This window comes from Carassius auratus, chromosome 44, assembly GCF_003368295.1.
Source record: "Carassius auratus strain Wakin chromosome 44, ASM336829v1, whole genome shotgun sequence".
Classification (NCBI taxonomy): Eukaryota; Metazoa; Chordata; class Actinopteri; order Cypriniformes; family Cyprinidae; genus Carassius; species Carassius auratus.
The window spans coordinates 3,829,656-3,857,346 of record NC_039286.1 but is presented as its reverse complement, the minus strand read 5'-3'; the positions used below and the strand labels follow the sequence as shown (position 1 = coordinate 3,857,346).

The 27,691-nt window shown below is 35.9% G+C and overlaps 1 protein-coding gene and 1 pseudogene across 2 annotated transcripts; both read left to right on the top strand.

Moving 5' to 3' along the window:
- LOC113062171 (histone-lysine N-methyltransferase ASH1L-like) overlaps window positions 1-16,976 on the top strand; it is a 31,911-nt pseudogene extending 14,935 nt beyond the window's left edge.
- A 942-nt stretch (window positions 16,977-17,918) lies between these two features.
- LOC113062170 (leucine-rich repeat-containing protein 71) lies at window positions 17,919-27,625 on the top strand. Of its 2 annotated transcripts, none has more exons than XM_026231811.1 (14): window positions 17,919-18,041; window positions 18,223-18,345; window positions 18,604-18,717; window positions 21,357-21,432; window positions 21,535-21,609; window positions 21,893-21,961; window positions 24,898-25,057; window positions 25,165-25,248; window positions 25,348-25,542; window positions 25,682-25,757; window positions 25,890-25,963; window positions 26,121-26,232; window positions 27,154-27,242; window positions 27,311-27,625. In XM_026231811.1, the coding sequence occupies exons 1-14, from the start codon at window positions 17,957-17,959 to the stop codon at window positions 27,446-27,448; spliced, it is 1,470 nt and encodes a 489-aa protein (XP_026087596.1). In that variant the 5' UTR covers window positions 17,919-17,956; the 3' UTR covers window positions 27,449-27,625. The 2 variants fall into 2 exon arrangements, with proteins under 2 accessions (XP_026087596.1, XP_026087595.1); XM_026231810.1 differs by having other exon boundaries at window positions 18,601-18,717.
- Window positions 27,626-27,691: the final 66 nt, after the last annotated feature.

Genomic DNA, 27,691 nt, shown 5'->3' with positions numbered 1-27,691 from the left:
AAAAATGAACAGGAGTAAAGTACATTTGAAATATATTAAAATAGAAACATTATTTTGAATTGTAATCCTATTTGCCAGTATGAGTGTTTTTTCATGTATTTTTGATCAAATAAGCTATTTTACAGGCTCTGTAAATAAGTGACTTCTCTCAAAAAATAAAATAAAAGTGATCTTACCAACCCCAATTTAATGTTGACTTAAACGACACACAACTCTTATCTCGTAATAAATGAAAAAAATTTCTTTTCTTTGCAGTGCACTGGAGGGAAAACCTGATGGCCAGTCCAACCCTGAGCGCACAGGCCCTACTTCCCTGGAACAAGCCCCAAACCCATCTGTGACCAGTCAGCGGGAGAAGAGAGTTGCTAGACCACCCAAAAAGAAGTTTCAAAGAGCGGGGCTTTACTCTGATGTGTACAAGACTGACGAGTAAGGATGAGCACACTCATCAAGCCCTTCTTATCATCTAACTTTCATATACCAGGATAATAAACATAACCTCTTTCCATTTCCCTATCAGTCCTCGCAGTCAGCTGCTACAGCTGAAGAAGGAGAAGTTGGAATACACTCCAGGTGAACTTGAGTATGGCCTTTTTCCTGCCCCCATTCATGTTGGTGAGTCTTTCATTTAAGCTCAGCTTGCAGTTGTGACCTAATAGTCTGCGGATTTTGACATGCATCAGTTAATTTAGCACCATATCTAATTGCAGTTTGATTTAGGAATCATTTTTTGACATAACCGTTTTAAAGAGCTATTATTTCAACGAGTAAGCTTGTGGACTTGCCAGTATACAGCTTTCATTGTCAATCCTAACTAGTTCATTATGTATGGCCCCTTGGGCAATCCGGCTGATTAGTTATGGTTTATGAGTTATGAGGTGATTAGTTGATTCAATATTGAAATGGTGCAGCCTCAAGTGAAAGGACAAAGAGATTGAATTAAGAACTGCAATTTGTCTTCTGTGTTTGTCCAGGGAAATACTTGAGACAGAAACGCATTGATTTCCAGCTGCCTTATGACATCCTGTGGCTTTGGAAACATGATCAGGTAGCTCCTTAAAACCACATCTTTCTCTGAGTTGACAACTGCATTTGTCATTTTATGTTTTTTGCTACAAAATCATTTTATTAATACGTATTGTGGTCTTGGTTTCCAATAAACATCCTTAAAACAAGACACATATCTACTTGTAGGATATGAAGTTTATAATCTTTCTTATTTTATTATTAAGCTTCCAGAGAATATATTTTTTCATTAAGTTCATGTTTCTTTCCTCATTGTATACAGTGTATATATATATATTAGTGCTGGGCAACGATTAAATATTTTAATCGCGATTAATCGCATGATTTTCTGCGATTAATCGCATGCGCAAAATTCAATAATGAAATCAAAAGTAGTGTATTGTGTAATTTTATTCTTTCAAAGTTCTACTGTATGAACAAAAGTGCAATACAATTTTGTTTGTCAAAACTTTAAACAAATAAAGTGCTTTTTTACAACAGTTAAAAGTTAGTAGCAGTTAATATTTCTTGTAAATCTTAACTTAAAAATTAATGTAATCAAATTAAATATAACATTAACGTATAAATAAAACATTAATGTTTTTTTTAGTTTGTAATATATATATATATATATATATATATATATATATATATATATATATATATATATATGTATATATATGTATATATATGTATATAATGTATATATATATATATATATATATATATATATATATATATATATATATATATATTTAATAATAAATATAATAATTATTATATTTAACTGCCCCCTTCCGAGCAACAACATCAATCTCCTTTAAGAGACTGAGAATCTCAGTGCAAAAAAAATAAAAAAAAGATCAGATTCAGATCAGAATCAGAATGAGCTTTATTGCCAGGTATGTTTACACATACGAGGATGAATTTGTTTTCGTGACAGAAGCTCCGCAGTACAACAGAATGACAGCGAAAGAAAACACAAAACACAAAGTAAAAGAATAAAAAATAACGAGGTTTCTTGGAATGGTAGGGTTTTTTGTAAATTTGTATTGAGATGATAAAGAGAGACATTTTGCTGAAACGTGCGCTAAACATTTTATTCCTGTTGCACATCAGTGGGACATTTCAAATAAGTCAGCACACTTAGCACAGATAGCGCAAGAAATATGATAGCTGCTGCGAGACATCTGCTTTTTGAACACGCCCTCTGCAACGCGCACAGTCTCCTGCGTTCTGTCATAGTATCTATGCACAACAGCGCGTTTGACAACGTCCTGGCCAAATGCAGAAAGGTTGTTGGCCATTTAAGCACAGTGCAGCGAGTGCTGCAGAATTAGAACAAAACAAATTGAACTTAGACAAAAGAAGGAGTCGCTTATACAAGTCATTCCAACCAGATGGAATTCGGCTCTGGACATGATTTTCTGTTTTGCGCTGTAGCTCATCCCAAGCAGCAAGTAGCCTACTGATAAACATCCCACCCCTCCTGTGACCCATGGTTTGTGTTGTATTCGGTTGTTTTATTACAGTCTAGCTATGTGTAGTGAAACGCAGTGAGCAACGGACTTTCAAAATAAAAAGTACGTTAACGCGCGATAAACTAATTGTCGGCGTTAATTAATTAATGCGTTAACGCGATAAAAACGCGTTAACTTGCCCAGCCCTAATATATATATATATATATATATATATATATATATATATATATATATATATATATATATATATATATATATATTATTTAAGATGATTTTTTGCAGTATAATGCCTGATTCTCAGCAAAAATCGTTCTACTAAATTATTAATCTTTGTTCTTTGCAGCTCTACAAGAGACCTGATGTGCCTCTCTACAAGAAGATCAGATCCAGTAAGGAGATTTTCATTAGTTTTTGTCACTACCCATAAGCTCAACAGCTCTGTAGAGCAGAACATACTTGTGTTTCCATAAATATACTGATTTGACAGTTGTTGATTTCTTTATCACTATCCTGCTCTCGTTTTTGCACACATTGTGTTTTGCGTGCGTATGTTTGCAGTTGTTTAAGACTATCACATTAATATTTTCCCTCTTAGATGTCTATGTGGATGTGAAGCCTCTTTCTGGCTATGAAGCCACTACCTGTAACTGCAGGCCACCTGAAGAACACCGCGAGAAGGGCTGTCAGGACGACTGTCTAAACAGGTAAGAGGCTTACACCTTCTCTTTTGCTTACTTATTAGTGCAGTTGTAGTTCATAAAGTGGAGCCCATTGGTTTCTAATCTCTATCTGTCTCAGGATGATCTTCGCTGAGTGTTCTCCAAGTACATGTCCGTGTGGCGATCAGTGTGATAACCAGCGTATCCAGAAGCATGAGTGGGTGCATTCTCTCGAACGCTTCCGGGCTGAAGGGAAGGGCTGGGGGATCCGCACCAAGCAGTCCCTACGTGCCGGCCAATTCATCATTGAGTATTTGGGAGAGGTGGTCAGCGAACAGGGGTTCAGGTAGGCACATTTCAGCTTTAAACAAAAGGAGACACAGACTGCAATGAGTTAAAACACGCATCAGTTTGGTTAATTCCATTATGTGAAGTTCAAATGATATGTATAAACCTTTTTGGGTATGTCATTTATTTTTTGTTGGTTATTATATGTGACCCTTGACCACAAAACCAGTCTTAAGTCCTTGGGGTATATTTTTAGCAATAGCCAAAAATATATTGTATGGGTCAAAATTATAAATTTTTCTTTTAATGCCAAAAATTATTAGGATATTAAGTAAAGATCATGTTCCATGAAGATATTTAGTAAATATCCTACCATAAATATGTCAAAAACGCAATTTTTGATAAATAATATGCATTGCAACCTAATTTGGAAAACTTTAAAGGCGATTTTGCACCTTCAGACTCCAGATTTTCAAATAGTTGTATCTCGGCCAAATATTGTCCGATCCTAATAAAACCATACATCAATGGAAAGCTAATTTGTTCAGCTTTTAGATGATGTATAAATCTCAATTTTGAAAAAAAATTACACTTAAGACTGGTTTTGTGGTCCTGGGTCACACACACACACACATATATATTTATATACATTTTTTTTTCTTTTTTTTTACTGACACAATACTGCCTCAAAGCAGGAAAAAAAATCAAAATCAAAAACAAAATAAAATTGCTACCATTTTTTAATAGTGTTGATTTAAAACTGTGCACAAAATTGCACAAAAATAAAAGCATTTAAAATATTCTAATTAATAATGTGAGGGTAGCAACCATAGTGCATTATTAAAGGTAAAGTTAAAAAATCCAAGATGTAGCTGACTTTCTTTCTGTAGAACTGTAAAGAAGATTTTTTGCTGAAACCGTGGTCCTTGGTGATTCATAAAATGCAAGTCAGCGGCTACACCATCTTTGAGAATTGAAGCATATCAGGGGACACAAAATTAATAGCTGTGGCTCTTGACGATATATGGAGGTGTTATGAAGCAAAACGATTGGTCTGTGCAAGAAAATGAACATTATTTACAACATTATTACCTGCAATCCTTAGCCTCAGGCAATGGGAAATCACATAATTTTTTGTGAACTGGTTCATTCGGATGGTTTGCTTTAATGAACTGGTTCAATTCACTAATCTGTTTATATAATCACACAATGATGTAACATACACACAATTATATTATTAAGGCACCCAATAATGATTGATGGATGTTTAAAAAAAAAAACTTGAAACTTTATAAACCTTGAAGAATATTATCACACTTTCAGCCAGTCTGTTTTGTATTTAGGAGCCGCATGATGGAGCAGTACTTCTCCAACAGTGGGCACTACTGTCTGAATCTGGACAGTGGCATGTTCATCGACAGCTACCACATGGGCAACGAGGCTCGGTTTATCAACCACAGCTGCGAGCCCAACTGTGAGATGCAGAAATGGTGAGTGAAACAAAACCGCTGATGAGTCACTGAAGAAGTATGGTAAAAAAAAATCCAGAAAAGGTCATTTTTAAGGATGAGTCATTGAGGATGTGGACAACCACAAGTACTGAGAGAGCAATGACTCTATCTTTAGACTTTAGAAATTGCTGAATTATGAGTAAGCCGTGGGCATGTTGACCAAATTAAAGAAGAAGAGGTCACTGCTGTGGAAACTGTTGTTTCATAAATTAGTTGAATAAGTCAGAATCTAAAAGATTATATATTAGCAATGAGATTGTTAATCAAGATCCAGAGTCAGTGAGCAATATCTGCTTGGTACTGTGACAGAATTACACACACGTTGAGTGTTGGTGTTGACACACATTCCACAAAAAAATGTAATCTCCTCCATCTCTTGGTCTGTTTATGTTTTTCTCTTTCATGCACACATACACACATTAAAAACAGTGCTTGTAGGCTGGATGGTGGCAGATCATTCATCTTGTCACAGAAGAGCGATTATCTGTAGCTTGTGTTTTAGGGTGGGGGACACAGCTGTGCTGCCCAGGGGTTAGCTGTTAGAGCACACACACACAACCATGTCTGTGCCAAAAATGACCTCATTCTACCTTATTGCATAATGTACAACTCAGCCTAGTTGTTCAGTATCAAGCCCAGAATGCTTGATGTTGCTTGAGTTCGTTTGCTTTCAAGGCTCAACATTCATATGCAATGCAGCTACAATATATTAATATCCAGCGATATTGTCGACTTGATTGCATAGTTACTATTTAAAATGAATTGAGCTGAATGATTACATCACTAATTCAATGATGAACTGCCTTTAACTGAAAATTGAGTGTTTACTATTGTCATTTTGCATTATATGACACTACTTAATACTGGACGATTACTTTGACATGATCTGTTATGTTAAAAGCACTATAGAAATAAAGGTGACTTGACTATTAAAGCAGTAAGACAGGTAAGACGTCTACCGTGGTTACACTACTGTTCAACAATTTGGGGTCAGTAAGATTTTCTTGTTTTGAAAGAAATGTATAGTTTTATTCAGTAAATTGATCAAAGTGACCGTAAAATGTTTACATTGATGCAAAAATTATATTTTTATTATTAAAAAGTCCTGAAGAAATAAAATGAATCACTTATCCAAAGAAATATTAAGCAGCTCAACTGTTGTCAACATTGATAACAATAAGAAATGTTTCTTGAGCAGTATGCTAGAATGATTTCTGTAGGATCATGTCACACTGAAATAATGGCTGCTAAAAATTCAGCATTTTCACCTTAGATGTAAATTATAAAATAAGATCAATTCAAATAGAAAACAGTTATTTTAAATTGTAATAATATTTCACAGCATTACTGGTTTCAATTAACGGAATGACCATTTCTTTTTAATTGTATATATAAAAATATTGTAAGTAAATTTGTAAGTAGCCGCAACAATCTGTATTATTGCATTAGAAACTTGAATAAGCTCGAGTCGGTCTTTCTCTCAGGTCGGTGAATGGAGTGTACCGTATTGGTCTGTTTGCTTTGAAAGACATCGACAGCGGAACAGAACTGACATATGACTACAACTTCCACTCCTTCAACACAGAAGAACAGGTATGTTGGAAGAGTTGTGCTCACCCGGGTCCTGCATGTCTGATACATGTACATACACGTGCGCAGTGTGTATATATGCAGCTGTGTTTTGTAGCGGATGCTTGTACTTCATTGGTCAGGATCGGCGGTGTTGATTCAGTCACTCATAGCCACTTAATAATTTCAGGGTTTGGATTTATTTATTTATTATATTATATATTATTACAATTCTTTTAACCTTCTTTTTTTTTTTTGCATTAAAGCATCTGGTCTTTCATTCGTGTTTGTTGATGATTGAACTTCTAGTAGATGTTAAACATTTTCCTCCTGCTTGTCAAATTATATTTCTCTGCTCTTGTTGCTATGCAGCAAGCCTGCATGTGTGGCTCAGAGGGTTGCCGTGGCATCATTGGCGGCAAGAGCCAGCGAATCAATGGGCTGCCTGGAAAGGGGGGCGGATCAGGGGGCGGGGCCCGGAGGCTGGGAAGACTGAAAGAGAAACGCAAGTCCAAACACTCACTGAAGAAGCGGGTATGACAGTTCATTCAATAATGATACACTACTATTGGCTACAGTAGCTACTAGTACAACATTTTCCTAATGCGAAACCATTTTTGTTTCTATTTGACCTTTAAGGAGGAAGAATCCAGTGACAGCAGCAAGTTTTACCAGCATCTTTTAATGAAGCCTATGTCAAACAGAGAGAGGTAGGATGCCATCTCACACTTTTTATTTTCACACTATTTATTTGTTTTAAAGGGTCATATTTGACGTGCTTTGCAAGTCTAATTAAAAGTCAGGGATGTTTTTGTGCCAAAAACAAGTCATAATTTTAATTTACATTTGGCACATTGAATTAAACGATGTGACTTTATATGCCGTCTAATATAATAGACTAATCTCTCAAACTCGGACATCCCCCACTGATTTTTTTTGTTTAATTTAGAAACTTTGTGCTGAAACATCGAGTGTTCCTGCTGCGGAATTGGGAGAAGATGCGGGAGAAACAGGAACTTCTGAAGCGAGAGGGAGAGAGAGAGCGAGAGAGGGAGAACAGTGGTCTTTCTCTATACAACCGCTGGGGAGGAGTCATCCGTGATGATGGCAACATCAAGTCAGGTGTGTGGACGTGCACAAGTTTCTTATTATTCTGCTTGGAGTCAATGTTGCATGATTAGCATTGTTTTGCTTTTTTCCCAGATGTATTTCTGACTCAGTTCTCAGCGCTGCAGACGTCACGCTCTGTGCGCACACGAAGACTTGCGGCAGCCGAGGAGAACATGGAAGTTACACGCACTGCACGCCTGGCACACATCTTTAAGGAGATTTGTGACATGATCACAAGCTACAAAGGTAAACAGATGCTAATTCATTCACACAAACACCATCATACTCACACCCATAAAAACCTGCAGTTTTTGCTATTGATTGTATTATCGGCAGTCACTTCAATGGCTGCATAATCATTTTCATTATGCACGGCAAGAAGCAAAGGTCATTTTCAATTATTTAGTTATGCAAAATTCATATAGTGAGGTATGCGATTCTGCAAAAGGCTTTGATTTTTATTTAATCTAGAATGTTTATTCTACTTTCAATTTAATGTTAGTGCATTTTTGTTTTAATGCCTCAGTCCCATGAGACTTACTTTCAAATAAACACATTGCTTGTGACCTGCATTCTCACATAATCAGTTGCTTTCTTGTTCCTTGAAGATTCATCTGGTCAAACTCTTGCTGCTCCGCTGCTTAACCTGCCTTCGAGGAAGAGGTGAGAAAAATATTATGTTCTTAGTACAGATAATTTCCTATATAAATATGTACTTTTTGAATATTTGGTGCAGTTAAGGAGTCTGCAATAACATTTTCTGATGTATTAAAAACTGCAGTGAGAACAGCCTAAGTTGTGTTTTATGATCACTGTGGCGTCTTCATCTTTCACAGCAATACTTACTTTTTTGTGCTATGTCCATATGTGTCCACAGGAATGTACAGTACTATGAGAAGGTCACCGATCCGCTAGATCTCAGTACCATAGAGAAGCAGATCCTCACTGGTCACTACAAAACCGTCGAGGCATTTGATACAGACATGCTCAAAGTGTTTCGCAATGCTGAGGTTAGTGTCTCTTACACTCATTACTTACAAATATGATTATATCATTATGGCTAATGATAATGAAAATAATTATAATTGATAAAATCATTGTAGTTAATGTAATATATACAAATAATTAATTTGGAAAAAAATTGCACTCTGTAATTTAAAGTTAAAAATAATAGTATAAAATAATAGTATATAAATATAATATAAATATTTTTTTTATTTAAATATATATTATGCAACATAATGTGTTGCATGTGTAGCAACATAACATGGGCAAACCCACATCTACCAAATGATGCAAACAATTATTATTAGTAGGTCCGAAGTGACTTTTCTAAATTAGACATGTTGAAAACACTTCAAAGAATCTTCTCTGGCTTATTTTGTATTACTTCCCTTAATCTCTGTTGTACATTTCCTTATTCTCAACAGAAATATTATGGCCGTAAGTCTGCTGTAGGTCGTGATGTGTGCCGACTGAGGAAGGCATACTATGGTGCGCGTCATGAGGCTGCTGTCCAGATTGATGAAATTGTGGGCGAGACGGCCAGTGAGGCCGACAGCTCTGATTCGCTGGAGAGAGACCACGCCCAACATCACCATGACGGAGGAGGCAACCATGACAAAGACGATGATGTGATTCGCTGCATCTGTGGCATGTACAAGGATGAGGGGCTCATGATCCAGTGTGAGAAGTGCATGGTATGTGCTCATAAACAAGATTACAGATTTGAATCCCTAATTTCCCTGTTGAGGAGAGCTGTCACCAAACTAAAGATTTTCACTTCGTAGACTGTAAAATTGGCAAGGAGTGATCAGATTGCATATCTAGGGACCTGAATATTAAAGAGACTTAGAAATACAGTCTTTTGTCACAAAAAGCAACCATCTAGAGTAGCGGTTCCCAGCCACGTTCCTGGAGGCCCCCCAACACGGCAGGTTTTCCAAGTCTCCTTAATTAAACACACCTGATTCAGATCATTAGCTCATTAGTAGAGACTCCAAGACCTGAAATGGTTATGTCAGACAAAGGCAAGATGCAAAATGTGCTCCCCCTTCTGTCTTCCAGATCTCCACCCGGAACCGCTTTGCTCCCCTCCACAACACCTTAGCAACACCCTGGCAACAACCAACAGATTTCCACCTACATAGCAACACCCTAAATACCACTCTAAACACACCTTAGCAGCATCCTCAAATTGCATCGCAACACCTTAAATACAATTCAGAACACCTTAGCAACCCCCTGACAACCAAACACATCAACAGCCTACTACCTGCATAGCAACACCCTTAATGCCATTCAGAACACCTTAGCAACACCCTGACAACCAAACACATCAACAGCCTACAACCTGCATAGCAACACCCTTAATACCATTCAGAACACCTTAGCAACACCCTGACAACCAAACACATCTACAGTCTACTACCTGCATAGCAACACCCTTAAGACCATTCAGAACACCTTAGCAACACCCTGACAACCAAACACATCAACAGCCTACTACCTGCATAGCAACACCCTTAAGACCATTCAGAACATCTTATCAACACCCTGACAACCAAACACATAAACAGCCTACAACCTGCATAGCAACACCCTTAATACCATTCAGAACACCTTAGCAACACCCTGACAACCAAACACATCTACAGCCTACTACCTGCACAGCAACACCCTTAATACCATTCAGAACACCTTAGCAACACCCTGACAACCAAACACATCTACAGTCTACTACCTGCATAGCAACACCCTTAATACCATTCAGAACACCTTAGCAACACCCTGACAACCAAACACATCTACAGTCTACTACCTGCATAGCAACACCCTTAATATCATTCAGAACACCTTAGTAACACCCTGACAACCAAACACATCAACAGCCTACTACCTGCATAGCAACACCCTTAATACCATTCAGAACACCTTAGTAACACCCTGACAACCAAACACATCAACAGCCTACTACCTGCATAGCAACACCCTTAATACCATTCAGAACACCTTAGCAACACCCTGACAACCAAACACATCTACAGCCTACTACCTGCATAGCAACACCATTAATACCATTCAGAAAACCTTAGCAACACCCTGACAACCAAACACATCCACAGTCTACTACCTGCATAGCAACACCCTTAATACCATTCAGAACACCTTAGCAACACCCTGACAACCAACTACAACAACCTAGCTTTACTGCAGCAAATTTTCCACAGTCCAACAACACCTCCCTATCTTTTTAAATCTGTAGTCTATAGGTATTTTGTGAAGACAGGCAGACAATATTTTTTCTATTAAGCAAGATATCAGGGTTAATTTAGTATTATTATAGTATTAGAATGTTTTGACTTGGCCTTTGTTTTTATATTTTCAGTTGTGTTTACGTTTTAGTGAGTTTGCTGTGTGCTTTTGTCATTTTTTTCTTATTTTCTTTTACATTTCTAAAAAACTTTTTTTTTGTTGTAATTTTAGTATGTCAACCTGAACTTATTTACATCAGTTTATAAGGCTTGTTGAAGTTTAATATCTATTATTTACAGTTAATTATTCATTATTCTTTCATTACTCTTGTTGTTAGTGTGATATGTTGTTTATTGATTTTAAGTATAGGTAATCTATCTCTCGGTGTCTGTCCATCAGGTGTGGCAGCACTGTGATTGTATGCGTTTGGAAGCGGATGTGGAGCATTATCTCTGTGAGCTGTGTGACCCTCGTCCAGTGGACAGGGTATGTGACCTTTCAGTCTGTGTAACTTTACAATTCTTTCTTCCTCTCTGACTGTGTTTAGCATGGCCATATGGTCTTTTATCACAACATTTTAAAGGTCACCCCAAGATTAAGATCTCCTCTGTCATTCAGGAAGTTTGGAACTCTTGAAAGCTGTTCTGTGTGTGTGTGTGTGTCTTTTATGTATTTCCTATCATGTTTCGACAGGAGGTCCCAATGGTGCCCCAACCCAGCTATGCCCAGTCAGGATCCATCTATTATATATGCCTGCTTCGTGATGACTTACTATTGCATCAGGGTACGTGCATGTGTTTGTTTGTGAAATTAAATCTGTTTCGTAGGTTTGACATGTTTAAGTTTATTTATATTTGCATGTGGTTGTTGCAGGTGACTGTGTGTACCTCATGAGAGACAGCAGACGCACAACAGAAGGCCAGCCGGTGCGTCAGTCATACCGTCTCCTGTCTCATATCAACAGAGACAAACTGGACATCTTCCGAATCGAGAAACTCTGGAAAAATGAGAAGTGAGGTTCACCACACTCCCAATATTTAAAATGTCTCCTTATTCAATACTTTTTTTGAACTTTTAATTCATCATTAAGCATTGACATCCTTGTTGACCCTGGAAAAACATACGTATCATCCAAACAGATTTTAGCGTAAAGGTTAGGCTAAGTTCTTGTCCTCCTGTCAATAGCTTCTGGTTGTAGAGGTAGGCTTGTTTGAAAGGAGTATGTCTTGCTTGACTAAATCATTGTCGTCAATGCTTATTCCTTTAATCAACAGAATCACAGACCTTAGATTTGATCTTGACTCTCTTTTTCTTTCTTTAGAGGTGAGAGGTTTGCCTTTGGTCATCACTACTTCCGTCCCCATGAGACGCACCACTCTCCTTCCCGTCGCTTCTATCATAACGAGTTGTTCCGAGTGCCTCTCTATGAGATCATACCACTGGAGGCGGTGGTGGGAACGTGCTGTGTGTTGGACCTGTATACTTACTGCAAGGGTGAGATGTTCACACGTACAACAGTTTTACATAAACAAATCAACAGTGAGATTCAAGACATGTACTGAACCAGACGTTGCTTGCTGAAAACCCCAAACACTTTGCATGCTAATGCCTGCTACTCTTGCTAATGGATTCAGGTCGTCCAAAAGGGGTAAAGGAACCAGACGTTTACATCTGTGACTACCGGCTGGATAAATCGGCACACCTGTTCTACAAGATCCACCGAAACCGGTACCCAGTGTGCACCAAGCCCTATGCGTTCAACCACTTCCCCAAGAGACTGACGCCGAAAAGGGATTTCTCAGTGAGTAACTGTATAAGCTGTGAATCTCACAAAACTGATAAAGAAGTGGGAAAAATAAAAACCATTAAGAAATATAATGTGTGTGTGTAATTTTTTATTTATTTATTTGTATTGATATTTTACAGTATTACTTGGGACATTATGCTATTAATTTTAATAATTATTATTCATATTAACTCTTTTGTAACTTTTTTCATTTAAAGTACAGTACATTACAGATGTTTTGACTTTTTTTGACCTATACATTTCTTTTTGAGATTCAGCCAATCATTTTTTTATTCATATTTTTTCCAGATTTAAATAGGAAATGATTAATTAAGATTTATTGGAATTAATAGTTGTGTTACTTTGCTTTTTAATATTATTATTTTGTTTATTTATTTTATTTTTAAGGATGAAATTTTAACTGGACATTCCTTTTTTGGGTGTCACCCATAAATTATAGCCCATAATTTTTTATTGTATTCATATTTTGACAGTTTTAGATGGGATGGGAAGTGGCTATATCGACTCTCTGTAAATCTTATTAAATTATGTTTGCTTTTTTTCCGTTTGTGATGCATAACTACCTAACTCATGACTGTTTGAATGTAAACTAGTTGATCAAGCAAGTACACTAGTTGTATCCACATTCATTTTTTTTTAATTCTATCTCTGACTACAGCCTCACTATGTGCCGGATAACTACAAGAGGAATGGCGGCCGCTCCGCCTGGAAGAGTGAGCGGCCCAAAGGTGCATCAGCGTGTGATGAAGAGCCCTCTCCCAGTGTGTCATGTGATCAGCTGTCTGCCGGCTTCTCGAGAGATGGGGACGAGGACGGAGGGAGAGGAGCAGAGGGAGAGATAGAGACCACGCAGGAGGACTCCAGCACCCCTGTATCCCAGCCATCCACATCACAGGAAAGGAGGACAGGTGGGGAGGAAGAAGACATGGAGGAAGAAGAGGAGGGTGAAGAGAGGGTAGAGAGGAGAGAGACGGACGAGGGCTCCCAAGAGAAGGGAGGAGGAGGAGGGCGAGATGCGCTGGACGCCCCATGCTTATCCTCACTCTCCTCTTTACCTCTTCATCCATCAATCCTGGGAAGAAGGGAAGCACAGAGAGAGCGGCTGAACAAGATTCTGCTCGACCTGCTGCACCAGGCGCCCAGCAAGAATGGTAAGGGAAAAAAAAGTATTTAACCAAAAGGTTTTAGTAACATTGAAATTCATTGAATTCATTCATTGAAAATTCACTGAAATATTTAATGCAAACCGTATTAAATTATATCACAGAATTTATTAAAAAAAAAAAAAAACTCATTCTGATTTATGTAGGAGTAAAAATGTGACGTACATTTCTTTCTGTTACCCATAAATGTTAATGCTGCTAATAATTTGTTATTTTATTCATAATTTACATATATATGATATTACATTGCATTCATATTCTTTATTATTTTACTTATATTACTTATATTAAAATTAAATATAAATATTAAAAGTATTATTATTTTGTGTTTTAAAGTTTAATATAAGTACTTTTTTTTTTTTCCTTAACATTTCTTTGTTAGATTGACCCAGAAATATTACAATGATTAATCATTTGTTATGCATATTGTATTATTAATTTATTTAGTCATATTTTTCAGGGGGGGGGGGGGAGTTCTGTTTAGATGGGAAATATTATTAATGTAATTATTAATATAATGTTTATAGTTATTACTTAAGATTTTAATATTTAACCAGTTTTGTTTTGATAAAAAAAAACTGTTTATAAAGAACTGATTCTTTGAACTTATTTTATATACAATAAAAAGCACCATGTGAATTCATAATCTGCTCTTGTAGCCACGCACTACTACAAATAGTAACCTCTAGTTTGATGAAAACCATTGTCTTAATGTTTCACTTACAGCGATAGATGTGACGTATCTTCTGGAGGAAGGCTCTGGTCGCCGCCTCCGCAGACGGACACTTGGATTGAGCGAATTTATTTGCAGGAAGTAATGTTGACAACACTCTGCTGAGCTCGCCTGCTGAGCAGCAAGAGAATGATGAAAATGGAGGAGCAGAGGTTGAGTACACCTGGCAACAAGGGGGAAAGCTGCGGTGAAAGGCTTCATGCTCATATTTATATCTTGCAGCTTCTTTTTCTAAAGGAGCTACAAGAGAGACCAGCCCAAGCTCCGTGCACTAAGGACCTGCCGTTTGCTGCAAGTCATCAACCTTGATGCATTTAGAAAGTACAAGTGTCAGACATAGGAAAGTTTAAACTGAAGAGAATAGGCCACGATTTGAAATTCTAACTGAGTTATTGCAGATGAACTATGACTTCACTGGTCAAATGTGTCCTATGACTAAGAGGTACTATATTTGGCCTTTGGTTCAGGTGCAAATGGAAAAATGGGAGTCCGGCGCCACCTTATGGTCGACAATGGGAATGACTTGACATGAAAATAAAAAATAAAAATAAAAGCATCATAGGAGGTGTAGTGTAGCGCATACTCACTGCCCATAGGCTGAGAAAAAGAGAGAAAGTAGAAACCTGAGAAAGAACGTTGGCTAACTGCACTTTTAACAACATAAACAAGGACATCCTTCGCTCCCGGAGATGTTTAGATAAGACACTAATTCTCACGCAGTATTGATCAATGCTGTATGATAAAGCAAAACATAAGTATGTTACCTTCTTTTTCTGTCCGTTTTTTTTTTTTGTTATACTCCAGTTTCATTAGGAATGGAGCACGACGGGGGCTATCCATATTTGTGAGCTCGGGACTTGGACTGGAATGTTTCCCTTCTGTTATTGTGGCCATTGTGATTGGTTAGAATGGCTGCCAGCCCCGCCCCCTTTTTTAAAAGTATTTAATTCACCAGCTTAAAAATACAACAAAAAAACTAAATCTAGCAGTGGAGGTGCGCTGGCTTTATATAACGCCTTAGAATGCCGTTATCTTGAGCATTTTTTTTTGTTTATGGTAGTGTGTGAGATTCTTTTCGGTGTTTGTGTGTGTGTGTGGGTGTGTGTTTGCGTGTGTGTGTGTGTGTGTGTGTGTGTGTGTAAGCCCATTCTAATAATATAAATACAAATGAGAAAACAACTAAGGGCTTGACAGCAGTTAATAAATGGTTAAATTCACAAGAACTTGTATCATGTGATGTCAGATTTTTGGTTTGTGATTTGCAGGGCGGGTGGGACGGGGTCAGGTCCAGGTTTTAGTGTTGTTGTTATCTTTTCTTTTATTGTTTTTAATGGCCTTTCAGGTTGCCATGGAGAATGTTTATAAACAATATCATGATGAGATTTTTGCCCATAATGCATCAGCTATGACAGAGAAGTATTTCAAACCCCATAGATGTACCGAAATAAAAAAACAATGAAAACTGACTTAACTAAAGGAAAATTGTATAGTGCCAAGCTATGTATATAAACAGACGGGAAAATGTGAGAAATGTCTCCAAAAGCAATATCTTGATAATGGATTTTGTGTATTTTATTGTACAGGATTCAGCCCTTTATGTATTATTAGTGTTATTATTATTATTATAATTATTACGATTCTTCTGATTATTTTGCAATTTGTATTGACAGAACTGTCGCGTGTAAAATTACAAAATGTGGATGAGAAAGCGGCAAAGATTATGATTTAATAATCGCTATAAATTTCCTGTGTAAGCTACAAAGCATCTGAAACGTGACTTGAGCTCAGTGTGAGAGGGAGGATTGTCTGATGACCTCGCAGTGACCCCACACCTGGCCCCCGTCACTGTAATAATTAATATTAACATTATTATTATTACTTTTTGAGGAGAAAAAGATATAATGATCCTCGTTTTATTGCTGCAAAGTGTTGAACACTAAAAAAACAAACCAACATGAAAATGTAAAATGATATTTTTGGCAGAAAACAAGCTGTCAACCCAGTATCATGTTCGTAATCTTTTTAATTTGTAAAAAAAGAAAATTAGTTTTTTTTTTTTTTTCTTCAAACGAGAATTGGACATTGTTCTGTTTTTTTGTGATCGCGGTCATACATATAATGCTTGTATTTCTTGTATTTGTGTGTTTTTGTGTGATTTGTTTAGTTATTTTTAGACAATCACAGAATAAGATGCAACCATTGTATATGGACAGACTGGCAGGCATTTTGTGATGTTGTGTACAGTTTGTCGAAACTTCTTCCACTCTGGTTCAAAGTTTGTAATTATAAAGTCATGAAAAATGCTGTTGGTTTTTACTTTTTTCTGTTTTATATTCTATTTGTTTTGTTTGTTTGTTTGTTTTTTAATAAAAAGCACTACATTATTGTGAATATACTTGCCTGTTGCTCATACATTTAGCAGCGAATCTGTGAAACAGTTCTTTATTAGGTCATAACCGTTATTACTCCAGGTATACAGACAAATCGTATTTGAACTGTATGGACAGTCATCTTCAAATAAAGTGAATTACAACTATTGCGTAGCACATTGACATTGTGTACTATCATTTGAACTACCAAATACATTTAATAAAAGCACTTAGTAAATAAATAGTTTAATGCCATACACTCATAACTTATGTTTTCACATATATTTACTATGATGCAGTTTCTAATTTTTGAAACATCTGCCAATTGTTTTGAAGAATGCAACATTTTTGCTTTGAAATGAATCTCAAGATGTTATCGTAAACTTTTGACTCATTCTTCATAAAGATTATAGTATGTTTTTGCAATTAAAACTTATTACGGTGTCCTCCGACAGAAGAAAAAAATTTAATTTGAAAAATGTATTATTATTATTTTTATTTTTTTTTGGTCAGCACCTATGAAACATTTATTAAATATCACTCTAATTCACCTTACAGCAGCTAAGTCAAATTACACCTCCAGAAAAATAGTTCCTGCGTTTAATATATGAATTATATGCAACATTTATTATTATTACTTTATTTTCTGTGTGACAGAGGTTACAATTTAAAGATGGAGCTGAAAATCCTTTTTAAACCAGTAATGTATTACTGTATCTATTCTAGTAAGTTTGTCCAGGTTTTATATTAGTTATCTGACATTATTTTTGTTGTATCTAATACTACTGGTGACAGTTTTTGAGTGACAGGCAGATGGTCATTTTTCTGTTTGGCGCCATCCCCTAGGTGACGCCAGCGCGAGCTGTTGGCATAGCAACGGAACACAACCTGAGCTGACAACAAACTGAAAGAATTTACTTCACTATATATTTATAATAATATATAAATCATTTAAATTAATATATGTTTAGGCTTACCCAACTGTTGGGAATTTTCCGCATAAAGGATGAAAAAACGAGTTGAAAAATATTTAAAGGAGAAAGCGGACAAGGTGGATTGTGTGACTGACGAAGAACCACCTAAAACCGCAGGTATGTGACGGTAAAGACAGACAGACGGACTATATTTTGGCTTCATGTAATCTTTAAATATCCAAAATATATGCCATGTCCAAAGATAGGCTGTTTGTTGGAATTAAAATGCTGTGTGATAGTCCCTGACGCACATAAAGTCAAATAAAATGTCAGTGTGTTTTTGTATCGCTCACATTAGATGATTACCAGTGTTCAGGAAATCTGGAGCAGGACTTCACCAAACTGTGTAAACTCATGGCTGTGAAAGACATCCCTTCTGTGAAGATAAAGCAGTCAACATCTACAAATAGAGGAGTTATGGGTGAATACTGTTGTACAAAAGATGTACATTATAATGTCTACTCTACTAAAGGATGATATTTGTATATTGCCTTATGGTTTATGCTTAATACTATTTAATCGTCTCTTTTATTACATTTAAATAAAAAATACATTTATGCATTTAGCAGACGCTTTTATCTAAAGCGACTTTTCATTCATTCAGGTTAACAATTTTCTCCTATTATGTTATAAACTCTTCATTTTTTCCTAATAAAAACCCTAACCCGGACTGAAGAAGACAATCAATTTCAGACATCCTTAAGTCAAATGACAACATGGTCCTCTAAGCCTTGCCTTCGGATAGAGCTGGAGAAAGAAGACCACAGCTGTGTAAAGGAAGTCAAAATATCTGGTAAGGTTGTTTTCTTCGTAAATAATAAGGTGTGGCTGTTCACAAACAAACAAAAAAACATGCCAAACACTCAATACAATACAATACACATTTAATAATACAAACATTCCACTGATTAGTCGTAATAAAAACATGCCTACGACTATATTCTTAATCTTGTTTTTAAAAAGGGAAAACATGAATTCAGACTTCTCCACTCCAAAAAAGGGTGACCACATTTCTAAATACGATCTGATGTTCTTTCTACAGCAGCCATAGTTTCCATTGAGTATTCTAATAATTCATTTAACCAATTGTTAATATTTAATAACTGCTTATTTTTTCCAAAGTTGGAAAATAGTTTTTTTTTTTAGCTAGAATTAAAGCAATGTATCATTTCACATAATGTGGAGCAACATCAGTCTCTGAAAATAATCCTTACAAACAAAATGAAGGAGACATTGGTAATTCAATTACAATATGTAATTTCTCTAACCCCCAACCAAAACTTCTGCACAGGACTATACCATAAAGAGTGGAAGTAAGTATCTACAGTACCGAGATTACACAGATGGGTGAATTAATAAAACACATTTTAATAAAACACAGTTTTCTGTTTTGTGTAAAATGTGTGCAAAATCTAATATTGAATAATTTGTAAATTATAATTATTAATAAAAGAAAACATCTTTTTACAAATTTGTGTCCACACATTAAAAACCTGGGAATGAGATAAATCAGAGTACCATTTTTCGGGTATCAATGTATCTGTAAGAAGTAAAACATTTTCTGCTGTGTGTGCACTTTGGATGAGTTAAATACAGTGCATGAATTCTGAGTATGGGCCAACATACTTGGCTGTATGTCACATCACTTTCACTATATAATACATTAAAAAGTTTGGAACATCTGTCCCCCTTAATTCAGACAATTATGCTTGGATGGGTTTTTTTTTTTTTTTTTTTTTTTTGCAATAAAAACCAGATATAATTGCTTTCAGTGATTGGAACCATTTAGAAGAAGGCTCAAATGGAATCATTGAAAATAAATAATTAATCGTGAGGATTTTCATTTTGACATTTGCTATTCACCCTATTAAAGAAAGAGGCAAAGTATTCCAGCATTTAAAACATTAGTAATTTTTTTTTTATATATCAGAGAGATATTTAAATAAACAATTTCTGAAAGATTTAAAGGGGGGGTGAAATGCTATTTCATGCATACTGAGTTTTTTACACTGTTAAAGAGTTGGATTCCCATGCTAAACATGGACAAAGTTTCAAAAATTGAGTTGTACGTTTGAAGGAGTATTTTTGGAACTTGTTTGTCACAAGTTTCGGAAAGTCTTTTTCGAGTATGGGTCTGTGTGACGTTAGATGGAGTGGAATCTCCTTATATGGATCCTAAGGGCACTTCTCCTGGAAGAGCGCGTGCGTGCCTGTAGAGCAGAGCAGAGACATCCACTGATCAGAGCGAGAGACCGAAATGTCACAAAAGAAGTGTGTTTTTGGTTTCCAGGGCAAGACAACCCTGCACAGATTACCACAAAAAAAAAAAAAAAAACAGCATTAAGGGACCAGTGGATGGAGTTTATTTTTACAGAGCATCAACGGAGTTGTGCAAGTGTTTGTGTTTGTTCCCTGCATTTCGAAGATGCTTGTTTTACAAACAAGGCCCAGTTTGACGCCGGATTTGCATATCGCTTATTTTTTTATGTAATGCAGTCCCAACGAAAAAGGGTCACGATCGTGTGTTGGAACCACAGGCAGTGAGTAAAACATGCTTGAAATATCTCTGTGTTGTTAACTTAGCTATCGGCGCGTAAGCACATCAAGTAAACAACATGCGATGTTGTCATCAAACTGCACTTCCCACATGTACAAAAAAAAAAAGACGACATAAAGTGGAACTTGGTCATTTTCCAAAACCGCTAAGCAAATATATACAGTTTCAATACATACTACTTAGAGACGTCCTGCTGTAGTCGTTGCTGCTGCTGCTCTTGTTAAATTTCAGCCTCTGGATCTGATTCTGGATCATAAATATACGGCTGAATCTGACTTTTAGCCATGGTTTGTTTTGGATGATGTTTTTTTTTTCTCAGGGTAATGTCAGTTTCCAGATGCTCTCAACGCAAAAGCCTACTTGCGCTCGTGATTCTTTAGCTCCGCCCACACGTCACGCCTCCAGCCGCTCGTGTTTTTCCAGGAAAAAATGATACAGACTATCTTTCTCTTATAAATATAATAAAACTAAAGACTTTTTGGAGTTATGAAGGATGCAGTACTATTCTATAGGTACTTAAGATTAACAGGATATTGAGTGAAAACGAGCATTTCACCCCCCCCCCCCAAATAAATAATTAAACCCAAGTATTTAATACTACCTCTACAGTTTCTTTGAAGGTTAAGCTTCAAAGTCATAACATTTCTGATGAGTGCTTCAGGCTCATTGGAAGAAGGATTTTCAGGAATCTCATGAAGATCAAATGATCTCACATAGTCCTAGCTTTTCATAAATTCTTGTATTTTCAGAAGTGAGAGTGTCAACTTGTTTAGTAAGTTTTGCGCCCGATGTCTGCAACAATTTATTCTCTATTTGAAGTTGTTCAATGTGATCATATGCAAAATTTAAACTGAATTGTTGTTATTTGTTGATAGGATGGAAGATGGATGAGGTGGTGCTTCAGGTGTTGAGCAGGATATTGCCGTCCCTCAGTAACTTACAGTGTTTACAGTAAGACTTTGAGTGTTTGTGTTGTATGAATGCTTATGGGTGTCCAAGTTACATATAAACAATATGATATGTAAATTTTTCATTAATGGTGATTCATTGCAGCATGTGGCGTGTGGGCCTGACGGATTACACTTTCACCTCCATGAGAAACACAGTGTCGTTGTGCTCAAATCTTAGGTAAGAACAGTCAAAGGATAGAATGACTTTTCATTATTTCTTGCCAGTGTTATTAAGACCGACATTCAATGTGTTATAAACTCTTAATTTATTCATTTAAGATTAATTAAATATCATAATGTTATTTAAGGCTTAAATTATCATCTTTCATGAAATCATAGTGGGCTATAGGTCTGCTAGTTTATGCTTTACACCAGAGGCAAGATATCTGTTTGAAAAATAAATTATGGTAATTGATACTGGAAAATCTGATAACAACATTTACCAAATTATATCTTGCTAGGAAAGTGGTTTTGGAGGGCAATCCACTCGCTGAGCAGAGTTACCACTTACTCATAGCGGAAGACAGCATGTGAGTCATTTTCATTTTTAAACATACGTACACTGTCGTGGAGCACACAAAGGTCTTCTCAATGTAGTAAATGAAGTTCAGGAAGCAGAGTTCCAGATGTCAAAATAAGACTTTATTGGACAAAGCAACAAAGCCGAGATGATGGTCACCGCATCTGAGTCTTTGTCTGACCTGACATTCATGCTTATACCTTATTCTTATCAGTCTTTGAAACCAAAGATTGGTAGCTTGGTCTCTGATTGCTCTTACTCCACTAGTTTTACTCCACTCGTTCTTACTTGTCGTGGTATACTTTCTAACTGTGGACTCCTGCTAGTTTGAACCATTCTCCTAATACTTTTTATCTCATCAAGGTCAAGTTATCTTTATTATTCCCTTATGGTAAATTTGTTGTGCATACAAGAGATTCAGCTATCCATGCTTAAAGGGGTATCATTATGCTTTTTCACTTTTTCAACTTTAGTTAGTATGTAATGTTGCTGTTTGAGCATATAAAAGATCTGCAAAAATACAAAGCTCAAAGTCCACTTCAAAAGTGAAAATGAGTCAGTTAACCACCTGATTGAAACCATCAGCACAACAGGTTTTACAACAGGGTCTACAGATTAAACTAAACTCTGTTTCGTTTAGTTAAATGTATGATACTTGCATTGCTTTGGCCGTTGAATAAGCAACAAGATGTAGTCTCAGATGAAAGTCTTGATGATTTGAAGGTTTGTTGGTGTTGGGATTGCAATCATATTCTTCCATGATGAAGAGTGAAAAACTCCAAAGATGTTATTCTGACTCGGTCGTGTCAGAAAGTTCTCCCAGATGGAAAGTGAAGACATGGCTGTAATCAAGGCCTGACAGTTGCCAGGTGTGTCGGCCCTGGGACTCAGTAACCAGAAGATGAAGCAGAATACAGGAAGGTGATGAGAGAAGAGCCCAGTGGGTCTCTGATGTAAGGCCTTTTAACTTCTGTGGATGTCACACCACTGGTGGGGCCACTGAGGCAATGGTGACCTAAACTTTTGGAGGCAAAGTTTACGACTCTTTGTCTTTGAGTATAGAATTTGCATATGACCTGGATTGTGTGTTAATGCAAAGCTATCAAAGATTCTTAGAACAATAATATGTTGCAGAGGTATCAACATATAATATACCTTCTCATTTAGATCATCGAAACATGAATTCATAGATACCAAACATGCTATAGGTTATATTACCCAAGGATTCTATCATAAGCATGCATAAAACAGTATACGATGCAAAAGACAATATACAAGAAACAGTAATAATATACACAATGACTTAGGGGTTATGCATGATAGGAAGTTCATAGTAATAGGGAAGAGTCCATTTCTGTGGGCATTGTTTTTCCTGTGTGGGAAATGGAGTAGCTCTGAGCACATTCCTTTGAGCAATAAAAGAAGTGTTTTCAGATGATTTTTCATTGCTTGCGATGGTAACCAGAGGCCTGTTCAGCCTTTTTGGGGAGTTAGTTGCTTTTCGGGACTGTCCACAGAACTCTAACACATAGTTTGCATTTTAGGTGAGGGGGTTTGCCGGATTATTCATTAATGAATGGTTGTGTGTCTGATTGGTCCAAACGCTACACTTACAACATATTCTACCATTCAAAACTTTGGAGTAAATTTTTTGGGATATTTTATTAATTATTTTATTCAACCAGGACACATTCATTGATTAAAAGTGAGAGTAAAAACAATGTTACAAAAGTAACATTTATTACAGTTTTCTCAAAAATATTAAACAGCAAAAAAATTAATAGTAATAATAAAATAAATATATACATTTGATAATAATAGCATGTTTCTTGAGTAGCAAATCATCATATTAGAATTATTTCTGAAAGATAGGTGACACTGAAGACTGGGGTAATGGCTGCTGAAAATGAAGCTTTGCCATAACAGGAATAAATTACAATCAATTTAAAATATATTAAAATAAAGAGTGTTATTTAAAATTGTAGTAAAAATAATTGAATTATTTATTTATTTATTTATTTATTTACAAGTAATGACTTACCTTAAATGGAGGTTGTGTCAAATTTAGTTCATTTCTGGGTACAAATTTGAAATAGGGCTGCATGATTATGACAAAAATCATTATTGTTGATTATTCCTTAAAATTGTAATTGTGATGATTAATTACGAATATCACAATTTACATTGAATGGTGTTTATACCATTGTTTGAAGCCTTAAATGTCAACTATACATAAGATTTCTTTCTTTAGTGGACAATTAAACAAAGCCAAGATGCCAGTTGGCCATCTGAACTGGTCTCGTTTACAAGCTTCCATTCTTATACAGTTTCTTTATAAGTCATATTAAGCATATAGGTCACCTTTTTAAATATGTTATTCCACTTGATTTTTTTTATTAGCTCCATTGATTCATTGATTGGTGATTGGGTGACTTTACCCACTGGCTTTAAATTTTTATTTTTTGTTTTCCCACTGGTCTGTTTATACTTTTTTTATTTAACCCTCTCCAGGAGCCCAGAGGCATATATATATATATATATATATATATATATATATATATATATATATATATATATATATATGAAGGTTTCCAGAATTAATAATGTGTACACTGTCCATATTATTAACACTCTGACAACTCATATGTTTTATATATATATGTATATATATATATATATATATATATATATATATATATAAAACATATGAGTTGTCAGAGTGTTAATAATATGGACAGTGTACACATTATTAATTCTGGAAACCTTCATACACAATCTCAGTTACGTAGGCCATGAGGCCTTTAAAGTACATCTGACTCGAATATCGAAATGATGTTAGAATGTGTGTTATAATGTTTCTCTCTCCAAATAACAAAATGCTTTATTTGTAGTATTTCACTTTTTATTTGAGTTTTTCAAGCTTTTTTCAAAAAATGTCCATGCCAGGTTGACGGACTTATCACTACGTAATAATCGTATAGGAGAGGAAGGAGCTTGTCTGATTGGCTTGGCTCTGTCCACTGTACACTCTGCCAACAAAAACCTCCTGTCCCTCAACCTAGCCTTTAATAGTATTGGTGATGCAGGTGCAATTCACATTTCTCAGGTGTGTAAAATTTAACTCTGTCCATCTGAAGGCATTCAGATGGTTTATAATGATATCAAGACTGCATAAAACCGAGTTTTTAATATCACCTATCCCTCTTCTTAAAGGGTCTACGTCTCAACCGTTCCTTGCTGTGTCTGTCATTATCCTACAATCAAATAGGGGATAATGGAGCAGCTCATTTGGCTGAGGTATACATATATACTCCTATTAACAACTACATTTTATATGCCTTACTCTGCCTAACTTGGCACATTAAAAATGTATCTTTTTCTAACATCCTTATTTAGGTGCTTGGCCCCTTTGCTCTGACACATGAGGAAATAGTTGAGAGGAGGAAGCTGTTACTTAAAGGTGAAGAATCAACAATGGTCCAGCCATCTCTGGTTAGTCTTGCAGACTCACATGAGCGACCTCTTTCCGTCCGCAGCAGCTCTTCATTGGATCGCCTCAACAAGAGTACAAAGAACCCCACCAAAAAGAAGGTAGAGCAGTGCTGTTCCCTGTATATTGTATATATATTTGATGACATGAATAGAGTTTGTCCTTGTTTAAGAGATACAATACAATGGTTTACAGTTGTTTAATAATGTTTGTAGCAAGATTTTACTTAATCGTGTGTAGGACAACCCTAAGAAAGAAGAGAAACCAGCAGCCGGTCAGGCAACAAAAAAAGAGGAGCCAAAGGTGGCCAAGAAAGGTAATTGAACTCCTTTGACACCTGTTTGTTTGCAAACTTTATATTTTACTTAATATATTTCACATATTTGTATATGGTATATTTTATAGTTAACATGTAGAGAAAATATTTTCTGTCTTGCTTTTCATTCAGATAATAAATTTCCCCGTGTTCAAGCTGGAAAAATAGCAGGCAAAGACAACAATCTGCCAGTATCTGAACAAGAGGTAAGAATAAGACAAAGACAGACAGGAAGGAAAATTCTACATTTTATATCTATATCATATTTAATTTGTCTGTTTGTTGATAAGAATTTCATGAGTTTATGAAACCCCTGCTATAATTAGATATTTCCCATTAAATATGGACTCATATGTTTGTCAGAGAGTGGACGTGGTTGAGACAGTGATTCCTCTATTGGATCCTGGAATCGTACACACTGGAGGGAAAGTCATTCATCCGGGAAACACATGCCTTACTTCTCTGAATCTCTCAGGTGATTTCCTTTCCGAATTGATTTCATTTCAGAATTAGCATGAAATTGTAGGGGAACTACAGTTAAGCCCCATAGTGAGAGACCAATATGCTCAATGAACACCAGGAGTCAAGTTCAGTCAGTTGACAGACAGTTTAGTGAAGACAGAGTTCTCCACAGGCCGTAGAAAATTTGTAAGAGGAGCCAGCATCGATCTAACTCAGAATATGGACCCACTAGTACATGTGCATCTCAATAAATTACAATGTTGTGGAAAAAAAAACTTCTATTATTTCAGTATTCACATTTGAATATGAATGTGAGCCAAAATCATCACAATTAAAAGAACCAAAGACTTGAACTTCAGTCTGTGTGCATTAAAATTTATTTAATACACGAGTTTCACATTTTTAGTTGAATTACTAAAATAAATTAACTTTTTCTATGGCATTCTAATTTATTGAGATGCACCTGTATTTATAGTCATACAGATGATCAGTTGACGTTATTTACACAGGTTCTGATAGGTTAACATACTTAAGAGTTACTGGATACATGCGGTGCATTGGTCTTTAAATGTCTCATACATCTATCATGGTACTGCATAATAAAATAAGAAAAAAGTTCAAAATCATTACTATTTTTCTATAAATTATAAAATTTATATAATGATTCAGAGGAATTATTTCAAAACAAATACATATTCTCTGGAAGCCAGACTAAATGAGTAAACACTGTTACTGCATTCCTGACACGGGTCAAAACCTCAGTTGTCTCTCGGATATCATATAAAGACATTGCTTGTAACAAAAATACCAGAATAGATAGGCTACACTAGTTTTAAGAAAACTATAATTATGTATTCATGATATTATAGAAGAGGAGGGGACTGGAAATCAACTCAACTTCAAAACATAGCTGTTTTCTTTTCTGATAATGCAGGAAATAAATTGTCTGAGCAGTCACTCAGGATGTTCCTGTCATCTCTGGAAGGCCAGGGTGAAGGTGGTCTTCTGCGTCTTTCTCTCAATGTAGGCATCATAATTATTTTTCTAATCCTTTTTAAAGAGCTTGTTTTGATTTCAACTATGTTTTTCAGAGGAATCAGTTTCCCTCAGATTGTGACACCTTGCTGAAGATACAGGAAATGATGTCCCTCAGGGACCCACTTAAGAAAAACCTCTCTGGTCAGGTGGATGATGAACATGGTGAACCCAAGACCACCAATGAAGCCTAACAGAATGACTAGAAGGGTTTAATATTTGCAATTTATATGAAAGATTAATATATGCATTTACTGCCTCAGCTCAACCATATGAATATCTCATGCTTTCATATAGTCTGTGGCTTTTTTATCTTTTCAGTATTGTAATTTTACATATACACTGGCATTATATGTGGAGCAAACAAAGTTCGTGACAAAGGGTTTCATATTAGTTTTGATTTATTTAAGTAAACCTTTCCCTTGAAATATTATTTA

Bases quoted from the DNA above. Each gene is read 5' to 3' on its own strand.
- LOC113062170 (XM_026231810.1), top strand. From the start codon at position 17,957: ATGAAAAAACGAGTTGAAAAATATTTAAAGGAGAAAGCGGACAAGGTG. The intron at 21,433-21,534 runs GTAAGACTTTGA...GATTCATTGCAG, and splicing joins AGTAACTTACAGTGTTTACA to CATGTGGCGTGTGGGCCTGA. The intron at 25,249-25,347 runs GTATACATATAT...ATCCTTATTTAG, and splicing joins GAGCAGCTCATTTGGCTGAG to GTGCTTGGCCCCTTTGCTCT.